This window comes from Rhopilema esculentum, chromosome 14 (genome assembly GCF_057945365.1).
Source record: "Rhopilema esculentum isolate cy_ngs chromosome 14, ASM5794536v1, whole genome shotgun sequence".
Lineage (NCBI taxonomy): Eukaryota > Metazoa > Cnidaria > Scyphozoa > Rhizostomeae > Rhizostomatidae > Rhopilema > Rhopilema esculentum.
The window spans coordinates 11,098,934-11,114,774 of NC_142828.1; the positions used below are offsets into that span (position 1 = coordinate 11,098,934).

At 36.3% G+C, this 15,841-nt stretch overlaps 1 protein-coding gene across 1 annotated transcript in view; it reads left to right on the forward strand.

The window, feature by feature from the left end:
• LOC135696067 (ubiquitin-like domain-containing CTD phosphatase 1) overlaps positions 1 to 14,307 on the forward strand; it is a 28,646-nt gene extending 14,339 nt beyond the window's left edge. Inside the window, exon 10 of the mRNA XM_065215341.2 lies at positions 14,024 to 14,307. Within this exon, the coding sequence (XP_065071413.2) occupies positions 14,024 to 14,039 (16 nt within the window). The 3' untranslated portion in view covers positions 14,040 to 14,307. The remainder of the gene's footprint in view (positions 1 to 14,023) is intronic.
• The last annotated feature ends 1,534 nt before the right edge of the window (positions 14,308 to 15,841 follow it).

Here is a 15,841-nt window from a genome sequence, read left to right on the forward strand (position 1 = left end):
CTTGGCACAATATTCACACGGAATACTATCTGATGAAAATAGAAAACGTTCATATGATCAGTCACTTGTCAGTAAATGTTTAGTGTGATGTCGAACTTTTCGCGGTTCATTTAGGTAGTTAAGTTTGTATCTAGATACATCAGTTAGTATCTATCTAAAATGGCTTTCCTATTTTCCTTTCCCTTAGTCGCTTCCTAAAATAACCGCAAACTTCAGTAAAGTCAGCAATATTCATGTTTTAATAATACTTCTCATGTGTACAGAAACGGTGATTTAACCGTCCGCTATGTCCTGCTCTTCCAGTCGCTTTTTCTACTCAGGCTTCACTTCAACCACCTTTTTGACAATATCCATAAACCCCACTAGTTCCATTCTGGGTACATTTGGGGTTTTTCTATCCCTTGATTCCAAGGGCTGGTTGGCAGGAAATGAGCATCTGTTTATTCAGCAATTGAATGACAGCACTAGTTGCATGGCAACAATCTTGAAGTTGACCTGCAGTTACATGATCCCATCACAAATTTCTTGTTACGAGCGACTTGATAAAATAACATTTGAAGCAAATATATAATTATATGTAGTAAATGATAGACAAAGAAATGCTGTTTGGCGATAAACGATTTTGGCGTAACCAAAATAATTATATCTTGGAATCATTCGTTTATACAACAGAACATTTCCTACAGCACCAGCAAAACCATTAAATGTAGTTCAATCTTATATTTCATCTTTCTTCTTAATTTTATGTATCTATGTTGCTAAGGACTTCACCAAAATCAGTTGAAAATTTTTTAACTTTCCAATCATGCAGTTGGGTCTTTTTTATTTAAATTGATTATGGCATCGTCATCTAATTAACCTTTTCGTTGAATTTTAGATTTTTGGATTAATCTTATACTGAAAAGCTATTCTGTAGATTTACTTTTAGTAAAATAATGCTAAATCTTTGCAAGCATCGATGTTTGTGACACGTGCTCCCAACTATGAGTTTCTTAGTTCTTCCAAAGTTAAATTGATGACTTGCTTAAACAAGAAGCAGATGTTATAAACCGAGCAATGACCTCCAGCGGTAAGATTAAAAGCATCTTATTGGATTGGTGACAGTTGCGGCGAGGTGACGTCGTTTGTTGGGCTTCATTCACAACGTCCTTTATTTTCATCCAATTTTAACTCTTAAGAAGATATTTAAGTTTAATAGACCACGTGTTCTTCTGATTACATAACAGCCTGTTGCCTGCTGCCTGTTAGTTCCGCGTAGTATGCTGTATAGTTTCACAGCTATTCCAAACTTTTTTTCACATATATGCAACTTTAAGCAACAGGTTCAAACGAGATCTGCTTTCAAATGCTCAGCAGAGTCACAAAAGATTTGATACTTAACTATAAGGCCTTTGGTATCTTAACTATTCCAAACTATATGTATTTTAACTATGTTTTCCTCTGTCGGTAATTCGGTAATCTTTCTCAAATTGTACGGTATTTCGGTAATGAAAAAATTGGCGGTGAACGGTTTTTGTTGAATTCAATGCCCAGTGTGCGGTATTTGCAGTTTAGTTAGAAAGGTGAGATGCTAGTGGTAGAATCTTGTTGTATCCACGTTGAAACCTCCGTGATTTTTGGCCGATAAATCCAAAATTCTGAAGTTGCAACTGCAAATGTCCATGATTTATTTTCATATCATTTATAATTACCTTTTCTCTCTTCTTTTTCCTCCGAATCTTAAAAGACTAATATATAAGCAGATTCGCTGGAGCCGGCTTTAGAGACCCACTTCTCGTTTTGCCCATATATCATATACAATAAGTCATATAAACAGTACACTCGACTTCAGGTGGGGACTTTTAGGAGAGGTTTCTCATTTTTGACAATGGCATTTTAATTTGAAGTATCTGCTGTGTTAGCATAGGTCAAATTTCTTTAATTTTTGCTTTCCAAAACAGTACAATATTATCAAAATACATCCATGTTTAGCTTTTGTAATACAGATAGGTAGTGGTGTCTTCCTGATATATAAAAAGGAATGCTCAACTTAGAACTTTGTTTTCTAGGATTTGCTCGGAACTGAGCCCTAACCATTTTTTCTTAACTCTGGTGCTGCTGCTAACTGCTTCTGTTTTATATAAAGTCATCAGCATAGCAGAACCGTACTTTTTCATTTTCAGTTATTGGATATTAAAAGCCTAAAGAAGGAACTAATAAATCCATTTCCAGTTGAAAAATAGAAATAAATGTGGGTTGTTTCAGGTCCTTCTTTAGGCCCTGGAGTTCAAAGTTTGCTCCGTTAAACGGTGTTACGTCATGAATGGCAGAATTACATTTTGGTGTCCCACAGGGCTCTTGTCTTGGATCTCTCCTATTAATAATTCCAATCAACGGGTTTCCGTTTGGTCTACAAAGCTGACAGGTAAACAGGATCTCTTCTTCTACCAAGTGTATCAACGACCTGAACAGGACGCTAAGAAAACGCTTTTTTAGAAAAATTTTCAAACTTTCTTCTGTCTCTTCTGTCCAGTGTTAACAAAATCCACCCGAGTATGTTTTGGCATATCTACATGGTCCTTTATTTTTAGCTAGATCACATTGGCTCTATTTGCGTACAGTTTCTGCAAAGCACAGTAGAAGATAAAAGTATTTTCGATTGTAGGCATAAAGCTAGAACAACATTTAAAAGGCTTTATTTCCATTGATCTTTACAATCATTTTGAATTCGATTTAGCTTTCAGGATTTTAGAGAAATATCACGTAACTGCTTGAATATTCTATGTGTGTTGGTTTTCAGAATGGAATTTGGTTACCACTTATTCACCCCAAAGTTCATTCATTAGTAATACTGAATCTTCACTAAACATTTTTGCCGCTTACATTGTTGATGAAATGTTGTTGAAACTTCAACTGATATAAGATGATATTAAATATTATTATTACTGCATTTATATATTCATATTTTTATATGTCGTTTGAAAACCTTTAAAAATATCAAGGTGTAATAAAAACGAGGATATTATTGGACATTAAAGGAATTGATATCAAATATATCAGATAATTACCACTAAACTTCAAAACACTTAGGTAAAAAGACTAGCTGTAAAGGTAAAATGTCAGAGTGGAAAGTCAGCTAAATATGATGAAATTGTTCAGAGAATTTATTTTAGAAAGATTGACGAGAAGGAGTCCTGCACAAGCTTCATATTTCGTGGGCGGATGAGTTTTGGATATATTATAAACTATCCGCTGATATATGGGCATATATTACATGCTTGAATCTTGACGATTTCCCTTGAAGTTATTCGAAACTCAAATTAATTAAAATTCAAACTGTAATGTTTTCGGTAATTTTCATTTTGAAAACTTGGTATTACGGGAATATCAAAGTATTCTTGCGGAATTACGGTAAAAGGGAAATTTTCTTGCGGAATCACGGTATTTGTTACTCCCCAAAGACCCCAAGACCCCCCCCCCCTATGATAATCAAAAATCTCACTTTTAACTCCAAAAAATGTCTAACCAAAATCATGACATTTGCCGTGTCAATGTTGTATCAAAGTTTTGGACATATGTTGGATGTGTGGGGCAAATGACTTAATGCGGTGGATGATGCAAGAGGAAAGCTTTTTCAAAGAACATCGGGAAGATACAAGAAAACTGCAGATCTATCTCTTTGCCTCTACGCAGTTTCAACATTACGGAGCACATCCAACGCTTCAACTATTTTGGGAGCCTTTGGAGACCAGATAGAAGAGCCATATACATAAATGAAAGAAGAACTTTTGATTCAGTCCGATTATTGTCAAGAAAGTTTAGCGATTAGGATGATTACGGTCACTGAACAATTCAATGAAAGAACAGATAAAGGAGAACTTTAACGACATGGCAACTTAGGATCTTGAATTTATAAGTCTGTTATGGCTTCAGCTTAGAACGTTATGAGGCAAATCACGGATCAAACTGATAACTAATTCTTTTTCCAAACAAAACTGAACCTGCGTTTCATACCTCTCCCTAAGTCGATTGCCCCAGTGCTGACAGCAGTGCTAGTTTAGGTCCACTGAAGATGGTATTTTTGCTAAACATGGATAAGGAACACAACTTGATCCATGCACAGGATATTTAGAGGCTTTATCCAAGTTTTTGGGCAAAGCCCCCCGTATATTGGAAAAGCATTATCCCACCCGGTCAACATTTGGTTTTTAATTCTGCACTAAAAATACCAAAAACTGATCTAGTGATTCACAGGCTGCATTCCAGTTTTGGACAAAACCCCCTATATCTCAGAAAAGTCTTCTCTCCCGCCCAATCAACTTCCAGATTCGAATTTTACGTCAAAAACTAGTCTTAAAGTGTTGGCCAAGGTTAATTCACGTGAGTTTATTGTTGTTTGTTCTCGGCGCCTTATTTGCTACATTGCTTTAAAAAAGTTCGGCTGGTAAAGTCCCTGCTCGGGTGGCAATGCTCCCCCTTGTGCCTCTGGACTATTAAGGTAAGGGTGCGTTTACATAAATTCAATCAGACACTCGTATAAACAGTACTAGCAAAGTACTTCAAGCTACCTTTGCGTGCAGCCAGGTTACGTTACTGCATCCAAAGGTATCGGCTACGTCTGTCAAGCAACATTTGCACAAAGACTACCAAATATCAATACGTTTGTTTGCCCCTCAACAGTACTTGTCGCATACGTCAGACTACGTTTACAAAAAGTCACGGCCAAACAAAAGTCAGTTGCTTAGCTGCATCTAAAAAGGTACTGACTATGTAGGTCAAGGTCGATTTACATATGCTAAACCAAACATTAGGTCGCTTAGTTGTCTGGTACTGGCCATTCAGGTGACGAGGTTTGCACAGAGCCAAGCGACAATGAGTTTCTTAGTTGTGTTCAAACAGTATAGGCCATGTGGGCTATTTACCACCTCTGTTTCTTTGATCATAGCCCACAATTTTGCTTGTCTATTTGCTTTTATGGGCCATAAATGGAGGTTCTTGTTCTGCCAGTGTTCCAATATATGCCTTTGTAGATGTGATTCAATGGGAGTCCGGTTCTGACTTTTTTCTTAGACCTTGACTACAGGTATACGTTACCGATTATAAAATTTACTTTTCCGTCAGTTTAATTCCGTCCACGTAACATGTAAACGGCGTTTTGGGTTACATAAATGTATCATTTTGAAAACACTAAAATTATTAAACGTATAAAAAATCGTGGGGATTATCTGTTATCGGTGGTATTAGACCCTTATCTTTATTCGTAATAAGTGGCTTAACTCAGTAGAGCGGCCAAGGTAAACATGACACCTCACAAGCTCACAAAACTCAAGACAGTCTTATAATATTCCTTTTTTGCTTTTAAAGCAGGCGTCTACGGTTTCGAATGGGATTGATGGTACGTATATGATCGTTAGACAATTGTATTAATGAATGTAAATGGTAATAATACATGTAGGAATAGGGCCAGGCCACATGACAGCCTCTGAATTTAAATATGGTATGCCTATAAGTGCGGATAGAATACTTCATGTAAACGATTGTAACACATATAAAGGTCAAAGTTATATTATTACAGTAATGAAATTGATTATGAGAAGAGCCAGGTGATAATAGAAGACGCTGAAAAATATTGTAAAGCGCCTGATATGCACTCTTTTTTAAAGAACACACTTGTCAAAAAATAATAGCAACGTAAGAGTCAATGGTGTAACGCACTTTAGGCCACCTTAGTTCGATAACCGACGGTCCAAATGGGGGCCTCCAAATTATTTTTATATCCGTGTTTTTAAGACCTCGCTCAAGTTCAACTCATTTTTAAAAACTTTCTTTTAAAACTTTAAAAACTTAAGAAGTCTTTCAACTGAAGCCTCTATAACTCGGCTGTATAACCCTAGCTAACGAAAAAAAAGATCGTTTTTAAGTCTTGCTTTTGTGGTTGACATGATCTACAGCGTTTGATTGGATTTTCTTGCAGTCCGTTTATAAGGTGATAAGCTGTTTCTTGTAGAAATATATGTGCATTTTGATTCTTCTCAACCACTGAAAGCATGTATATATGGTGTATATGGTGTCGGGAAGCATCCTGTTGTTGTCCGTTACATTCAATTTTCCTGTTAGAATATCGCATTAAAAGCATTTATGAGTCAACTTGAGGTTACTGCTTGTTTACACTTTATTGCAACGTAATTAGCATAACATGAGGGTAAAGAAACAGTTAGTTGGAATCCAAGATAGAAAAAGGAAAGGGCCTGGCCACCATAGGAAGCGGCCAAGACGTGTTCCTTTCATTCACTAAAATCTTTATGGTTCTTAGTGGAATTCAGGAAACATGTGGGTTGCCCACTTAAATTCTAAAATAAAGATAGCTGCTAATCGCCAATAAGCCTTGAATCAATGCCGCAAGAAATTCTATCCTGTTTCTGTATTTTTCTTTTTGAATAGAGTTCTTAATGTGCCCAATTGATTTGGAGTGAAATGTAATTGACCGCTGTTGACTTTTTGCGTACCTGACTGGCCTAGCGATGCAAAGTCTCGTTCCGGGGGTGTCGCATGGGCGTGGACACACCCTCGATATAACCTTAATCAGAATATGTTTTCGATTTAACGCGGAGATCTCAGAAGTAGATATATTGCTTCTCTTCTTTCCCCATTTATCGGTTATCTTAACAGGAAAGCTTGTTGAAAGCTTTACTTGTATCGATAAGCATTTGGGCACACCATGCCACGACATATGTGTAAAGTTGAAAAGTTATTCAAAGTAGCCCCACCTTGTAAATGCTGGAAGACGTTTAAACTTAGTAATCATCTCAGTTAGAACGTTTCCACTATGTCGATATGCAATCAAAAATTCAAACCTGCGTGGAATATCTCAACATAACATGCCAGACCAACTACTTTTATTTTTACTTGAGTTCGGTTTGAGTTCAGTCAAACAATTTTGTGTGTCATTTGCAATGATCAAAGAACGACAGTGTATTATTTGGTGTAACCCAGAGATCTTTCTTGGACCTATTCCTTTTTCCGGTTTCACTGAACTTCATGTATTGAGTGATAAAATCAGCAACAAAACCATTTAGGTCGGATCAGCTTCAGGTTCAAGCTGTTTCACGTTTTTTCCAATGAACACTGAAATCGAGCGAAAATGATCATGTAAAGCCCCATACCAGTAGTTGTTGTTTGTATTTGCTAGTTTCGCAAGGTCTTTAGTCATGGATAATTCATTTCGCGATAATTGATATCTACCAGTGTGAGGCCATGCGCATAATCGTTATTAGCAACAATATCTATGCAAAAAACTCTGTACTAAGACCTATGAAATGATTTCTCAGATGAATCGGTTAGTTGTCGTAATCAAAATTGTGTATTTGATGAGGACCATATGCAGAGAATGTTGTTTTATCGCTCATCGTATTATACAATACTAGAAGTTTTTATAAAATCTAACCAATAAAGCGTCTCCTTCTGCTGATTCATCTTTTGCTGCGATTTTAACTGTATCGCATCCCAATGCTAATTATCAACGCTTTCCTTCTCAGAGTCTCATTCTTGTATTCAGTTGTCTATTGCCCTGATTTGCTAGACGAAAGTGTTAAAACTCCCTATGTTATGTTAGGCTCAGTGTAGTTTTAAGGTGTTCAATGGAAGTTTGGCGTATTGCAACAAATCACAGAAATGATTATACTTCCCAGTCTATATATAAAGTCACAAATTTTTCTGGTCATGATCAGTGAAGTAAACAAAGTGCTAACAAGAGGTTATATTTTGTTGCATAAAGCTGTGACATTGACTTTCCGTCAGTTTGCCTCATACTTAGATATTACGGTAAACTCGTTAAGTCATATTTTTCGGAAAATTCAAACCAAGTGGGAAATTTTGTTTATGAATGTTACCGTGAGTTGCTTTTTCGTGACAAGCAGGTGCTCTGGAATCTGAGGAGCAGATGTACAATGCCCAAGAAGCTTTCATTTCGCAAGCAGTGACTGCAGTTAAATACATTCAAAGTTATCCCTGTTTGATGTGCAGATTTACAGCTAATCACGTTTTTAATTAGAATGTCCTCGCTTGCCAATTACGAGCTCCATCATCTGCTGTATTGACATATGTTTTACTGAGATTTTCTAAGTCTCAACGTCATTGCTTGTGCGGGGTTTCTTCTAAATATTCTTCTATGATTACGAAAGAGTTTATTATAATTTGATCAAGTATTTCATATCAAAATGATTCTGCACAAAGTGAACTATTTATGAAAGACCGAAAATTGACTGGTGCGATACCATGAATACGTATATTTTAATCACCTTTCAAGAAAGGTCCAATAACGCCCATCCGTAGAATGTTAGGTTAAAGTTGCAAGTGCAATTTTTTTTATTTCAGTGTGTTTGCCCATTTGCCCCTGTGGCTACTCATGGTTGACCATTTGTACACATAGCTGTTGAAAGAATAGCAAAAAAATCTTGTCCAAATGTTTCGTTCCAAAAAGGAGTATTAAATTTATTTTTTTGCTAAAAGCAGGTGACGCTACTTCTGTCTATTTCGACCCTGGCCTCTCATGTTTACTACTTCCATGCTGCTAGATATTGGCAAGCACATGGCAGTTTGCTTTAAAATGCACACTTTCGAGTACAGATGCAACCGGTAATTGTATTTTATTTTATAATCATGTTGCCAAAAATCATTACTTTAGTATTCGCAAAAGTAATGCTTTCTGGCGTTGTAAAGGACGTTGTTTGAAAGTTATTCTAGAATGAAGCCTCCAGAGTGTCAACTGGCTCCAGTCAAGAAGCCGATGCTTCTTTAATACAAAACCTTGTCAAACTTCAAGTTGACAAGTTACGAAACGCCATGACATATCTTTTTTAGATAACCATTGCCTACAAAAAATTAAAGAGTGAAATTTCTGGACTTCAGAATATTTTATAGATCAGTCTTTTTTTAGATGAGTGGATTGGAGGCCTCTTCCACGCCAACTTCTCGTGCACTTAAAGAAGCAGGCTGCATTGACCACGCACTATTTGCCTGAGACAACAGTAATAGGAAACATTTGTTCTGATTTTCTTGTCCTCCCGCAGCTTAGTTAGACGTAACTCCGGGAAAATTTGGTAACATGTCTGATAAATTCCTCTAAGGTAGTGATTTGTGGAGAAAAGATGACAACTCTTGAGGAATTGTTTCTGTTATAGTGTAGTAGCCAAGGCCTCTGAAACGACGATCTTGCGCAAATTGTGATAAAAGCACGAAAATCTGCACAACTACACAGTTTGATATGCTGAATAAGATGGGATCGGGACCCAGTCTGAGAAATACCCCCAAATGCTAGTAATCGTGCTAACTTTCATGTCACTGATTTGATTTTCAACAAAGTTATAGAGATAATCAATTTAGGAGTCTGGGAACAATTAAGCATTCTAAAAATAGCATTTTGGGGTATTTTTAAGATCGGTGTCGATCAAAATCCTTTTAGTTTGCTATAATTATTATCTAAATCAAGTTTCTTGGTATTGATTTTATTTTTAGCGAAGCTGTAGAGATAAGCGTGTTAGAGGTTTGGGAACAAGTACATGGTCTAAAAATAGCATTTGAGGGCATTTTGACGATGGATGTGAATCTAAATCACATTACTGTGTTATGATTAGTATCTATACCAATTTTCATGTGATTGATTTGATTTTCAACAAAGTTAAAGAGATAATCATTTCAAAGGTCTAGGAACAGTGAATCATTGTAAAAAAAGCTCTTAAGGACATTTCTCAGCCTGGGTCCCGATCCCATCTTTTTCAGCATGTCAAATTGTATGTTTGTACAGATTTTCATGGTTTTATCACGATTTGCATATTCATTCTGCTTATCTCCTACACTATTGTACAAATATATCTTTTGCAGTTATCTGAGATTGCACTTGAGGTTACCAATCTGGACTTTTCAGTATATAGTGAAATACATCTTTATAGATATTCGAAATATTACCCGCCACCCTGGCAGGTTCACTTCTATAAGAATCTATATACCATGTGAGTTCCGAAAATGGATTTCTACCCCCTTATCTCTGACATAACCGGCATTGCAACGCACCCTAATCTCTGAATATTTGGGTATGTTACACCCCTTTTCTCTGACACAAAAAAAGTGTTAAATTGAATCAGCCCCATCAACCTTGGCAATAGATTTGATAAAAAGTAAAATGTAGATTGCCTCAGTAACTCCAATAATTAGAAAAATATAATTATAAGGATTAAACAATGTTGATTTTGGTGCTGTAAAAAACCTATCTTCAGTTTTGATGCTAATGTGCACCCAATGTGAAATTCATGCTAAAGACATGTCAAGGTCAAATCAGATCTGTGTCATGGCATGAAGAAAAAATCTGAGCCAGAGATCTTAATCAATGAAGCCTAGTGCTTAGAATGCCAAAAAGTATAAACAATAGTCGCCTGTTAAAAAATCCATGTTTATCAACAAGTCAAGCTGTAAACCTGGTACAATCCAAGGCTGTGGCAGTTGTTCTGCAGAGTTTCCCATACTCGTACACAAGATAGCACACTGTTTCTGCACAGTTGCACACATACACATATTCATATTTGTTCTTGCATACACAAGAACTTGTGGAGACCTTCCATACTCTGCAGACTGAACTTTGCAGGTGCTTCTTAACTTGACTCAATCTTAAACTTTCAAGTAAGCAACAACACTGCATCTCAGTTTGAAGGTCGAAGTTCTCTCAAAAGTCATTTCCACTCTTACAAATTAAAATGTCATATTTGCATTCATTGTATTGTGACATGAACAGCTTACTGTCAGCTTCTTTTTCATCATTGAGATCTTGCTGTTAAAGCTTGAGCATCTTGGGCGATCAAATTTAAACAACTTGCACTTAAATTAATGTTCATCCAACACAAAATACTATTCAAAATCGAATTACAGGGACTTTTAAACTAATTAGTTACAAAATATGCTTACTATGGCAAATTTGGTTATTTTGTGGGTTTTGCCTCCCCCTACCCCTACCTGAAAAATGAATTCCTGCCTTTGAACATACATAAAGTGATTTTGGCTTTTGCTATGTATTACTAGAAGTACCTTCCGTTTAAATATTTCTACAGCGCTTCTCCCATAAACTTTACCCGATAGGCCCCTTTAAAATGAAAACTGAAGTGATTTGAATGCATGATTTAATTGGCGGGAAAGGCGGGCATTGGAAACAAGACTGTTGTCCGAAAAGTCACGACGGATAAAAGACACCAATAAATGGGGCAGGGAGAGAGTGTTTGTGTTTGCTTGTATTAATATGAAAGGGGCTCCGTCCAAAAATTTTCGCGAACACTGGTTGTAGTGAAGCTTGAGCTGAGTGAGGCTAAGTATGGCCTATAATTGAAATTCTTCAAGGCCTGACCATGAGTTCAGGTATATTTTTTTAGATTTCCCTCTACGTACAGAGGAACTCAAATTAAGATTTGTAATTAGAATTACAAAATAAAAAAGCAGAAATATTATAATTATAGGTGTTATTTTATCAAAGGAACAAGATTTTCTGTTAGATGGAACATCTTGCTAGAATGACTTTTGGTCCAAGCTGTTTAGTATGATGCATTTGATGAGATAGCAGTTGAAATAGAATTGAGTTTTGTTTTTTCTTTTACTTTTACCATGAAATTGCTGAGTCATGTTCATATAGATGTTGGGTCAATTTAAGCATCTCAGCCAGAAACCTACCAATTTCAGATTCTGACATGCAGCACTATTCTGTTCTTGTGCATGCATCAGCCATACTCTGCAGACTTGTACTCGCCCAAGTTTTATGTTGCAATATTGATTGGAAGTATGTTGATATAGACAGTTGCTTTTTAAAAGTATCTTTGTTCATTTTACTGGTTGTCTGTCTACTGCAGCCAGCTGGAGCTATAACACTATGTTTATTTCCTTATTTGCAACAAAAACTAGCCCTAAGTCCTTAATTTGTAATCCTTCAACCATGCATAAAATTTTTCTGCAAGCATAAATCATTGACTATGCATAAATCCTTCCCTGACTTGGATGCTCTATGGTTTTATAAACTAAGGAGCAAAGTTATAAGGCATATTAATATTGTTTTTAAAGCAAAGGTAACAAACAAAAGCTATATCATAGCAACAGGACCCTAATTCAAATAGTATTTTTGCAAGTAAAGTGTCTTTGAACCATCCAGGTAATCCCCTATAATAGCACTAAGGTATTTGAAACACTAAAAATGATGTTGAAACATACAATATATCCTTTATGTAAGCATACCACATTATACTTTGACTTTATCTAGCATGATAAGAGTTCTGTAAAGACTTATTTGAATGAAATTTGACATTTGTTGGAAGTACTGCTTCGATATACTCAAGATGTTTTACCCTTTTTACCAAAATCTCTGAAAATATTTTTGGGAAACATCCTTTTTTTGAAAATCTATGTCCCAGAAGTGTGTCAAATTTGTGAGCCTTTCTCAAAGATTTTTGGAACTCACGTGGTGTATAGGGTCATATGGAAGTGAACCCGCTGGGCCCGCGACAGCAAGCATTCCTGTGACAATTGTCGTAGCAATTTTCGTTTTGCGATACGTTTAGAACAACGTGCCATGTAGCTTCCCGTGAGACTCGACTCACCAGTGTTAACACACCGGTGTTAAGGATAGGGAGGGCTTCGGTTGGGTCACAAATTTTTAGTTTGAAAAATATCATTTCCGTTACTTACTTTTTAAAAAATGCAGATTTAAAAAAATCATCATTCCGAAAAAAATGACTTTCATGACACATTTAAATGTTTACAAGCCAGCCTTTGATGTATAGAACAGGACGGTTCCAACATGCTACACCATGTTTGATTCACGTTAAATGTGATCTACGGAAATAGTTGTCCGATAACCGCATTAAAGGTGAAACACAGCGTAGCAACTTACAACCGTCCTGTTTTATACACCAAATAGCTTGTACAGCTCTTCCTAAACGACATCGAACAGTAATTTTCATGTCTACAAGCCGCCAGTGAGGATTTCACGGTAGCTGCAAAGTTCTGTATTTTTGTTTTTAAGAACAATTCAGTTACAGCAGATTCAAAGTTTTCCTTAATGTATATACTTAATTGTGGCTAATATAAGATTTTACGACGAATTTCCTTGTTCGATAATCTCTAGTAATGGAGACCCAAAAATATTCCAGCAGGTGACTAATCCTAAATTACCTTTATTTTTTACTAAAATTCTAAGCCCTAAATGTACCGCGAGCATTCCTATACTAAATCTACAAGACAAGGCAGTTGGTCAGCAATTTGACAACCACGATATCAGGCAGACCACCGCGACTCTTTTGCTATCAGCCTCCTTTAGAAAATTCCATGGCAATGTTTTTTCTAATCTAAATTGTTCTGTTTTAAAAATCTAAAAATGTTCATTATGAAATTAAGTTTGGAAGCATCAAGGACTGATTGGAAACCACAGATTCGGGGTGTGGACAAAAAAGTACTAGCAATAGATTCTGATTACTTTTGATTAAACTGGTGTGTCATCGTTGCCCTTTGTTTTGATCTGCATTGGCTAAGTCGCCTAGTACAAGGAGCGCAACAGCCACAACCGATAATGGCTTCTGCCACCCAAGTTCGCTTGTAAGGATTCCCGTTGGCCCTATGGTTGTGTTGCCTTCATATGTGCTCGCCCAGTTTTCTTCCTTTTATGTTATATGCATCGTGTTTTATGCATAAAGTTATGATGTTATTAGAGGGTATAAACATATCGTGTTTTGTGCAATTCGTTCACGTTCATGTTCAGTGCTATGCCCTTCTTCCAGTTCTGTGTATGGTCACGATTTATATATATTTGAAGATAAAATCGAATGATATGGAGTATCTGGTGAATACCCAGTATCTGAATCAGTAGAAATGTTGCAGTCGCGTACATTGACGTTATGTTCTTATATCCTGCTACTTTAAATGTGGTTAATTACAGGTTTATGATCATCTTCAGCGTAAACGATTTAAGATTCACTTCTTGTAACAATTTGAGCTTTTTGAATGACTACTCCTCTTTTTGCAGTTACATACACCATTGAAAGAGACAGAAAATGAAGGAAGTTCCTGCGGTAAAGAAGCACTCCCAGGACCTACTTTGTTACTTGGATAGGTTGTCATGAGAAATCTACCGCTGGATTTGGTTCTGAAGATTTGGGTTTCTTGTGGAGAAAAGTTAAGCTTTAAATGAAGTTGGAAATACTTTTGGTAGTAAATCTAATTCTTGTTTGATTAAAGCAAAAATAACTTATTCAGATGAAATTGTAAACCTTACTGTCCTCCTTAGTTTATTACTCTCTTAGCAGTGACAGTCTCTGGGGTGTTTTTTTGCGCGATAAAAATCTTTAACCGCGTATGATGTAACTTACAATAGAGGAAAATGTTGTATCTTCATGCAAGTTTTTTTATCTATTTACAACATCTCTTGTTTTTAGTCCTTCAAGAATATTTTCAGTCTGATACATCCCCGGTTTTGTTTTGTCTTGTTTTTATTTCATATTAATGTTTTTTTGACAGTGTGTGTGTTAAACTAGTGCCCTGAGTGCAAATGAGATCAGTAACTTTTAGGTTCTTTTCACTCCCTAATAAGTCCCTTTGTTTATTATATGCTCGCTAGGTAGGGGGGAAGGGGGTTAATGCTTACATTTCTTGGCGATTTTCAAAAGATTTTGAGCATATCTCACGTGGAATTGTAACGCATTTCGATGCTCCATATATTTAGGAGAGTAGTTGGACTGGTGCGCAGGCGCATTGGTCTTTATTGTTCTTTTGGCTATCAAGGTTCCGAGGCCTTTTATGCAGGGGCTATCAGCCCGCATAGTGAGCTTATTGTTTGCTAGTTGGATTTATATTCGGAGATTTGTTTATGAGCACTTTGGTTATGTTGTTTTGCGTAGGTGTCCTATGGCCACCTAGGAAGCAAGCCCGCAATAAAAACAAGAACGATTAAAGTTAAATGAACTTCTGTGCAGCCTTGATAGTGGAATGGCTTATATAAAACCCAGTCGCTTAGATCTCCCATTCATGTCTATGCTGCGGTCAGAGCCCTCTTTGTTTTGCTTTACTTTTGGCGCTTACGTATTTTAAGTTGGTTTTGAGTTTAAAATAGACATGTCTTTCATACAATGTGTGAGAATTAAATGTATATTTTCCTAAATATGTTTTTTTAGATAATCAGGGACGTCTGAAGCGTGTAATGGTTTAAAGGAGACCGGTGAAAAGGGCCACTGTGTCTCAGAAAAAGGGCACTGTACGAAAGGAGCATCTTTATACAAGTTTGGGGCACTTGATCTGGCGCTCCTTCTCTTGCCAACGGTTGCGACGTTCCTGTTCATTGTATGGAATAGAATATGATTTGTCTATAAGGGTTTGCTCTTAAACAAGTGATCAGAACATTTATTTTCCTGAGAGACTGAAATAGAAAACATAACACACTACAACAGAAAATGAGGATCGAAACTATCCATTTTTCTGTGCATATTTCCCTATATTTTGTTAATATGGACTGAAAAAAGTCATATTTGCTGGTAAAACATACAAGAACGTTAAATATAAAAAACGAACTAGTCCTATAAATTGCAGAAATCACCAAAATCTATATCTTAGTCATCTGTGTCATTCAAATACCAAACGAAATGTTTTTTGTCGTTCTCCGTTTTTGGTTCTTTTACCATTCTATCTGACACACCATATGATTTACTATCGGACAAAATTATCTGAAATATTATTTGACAGTGACATACTATCTGACAAACTATCTAACATACTATCTGACAAACTATCAGACAAATTATCAGACTGACAATCTGACAGACTATCTCTCATGCTATCTCACATACTATCA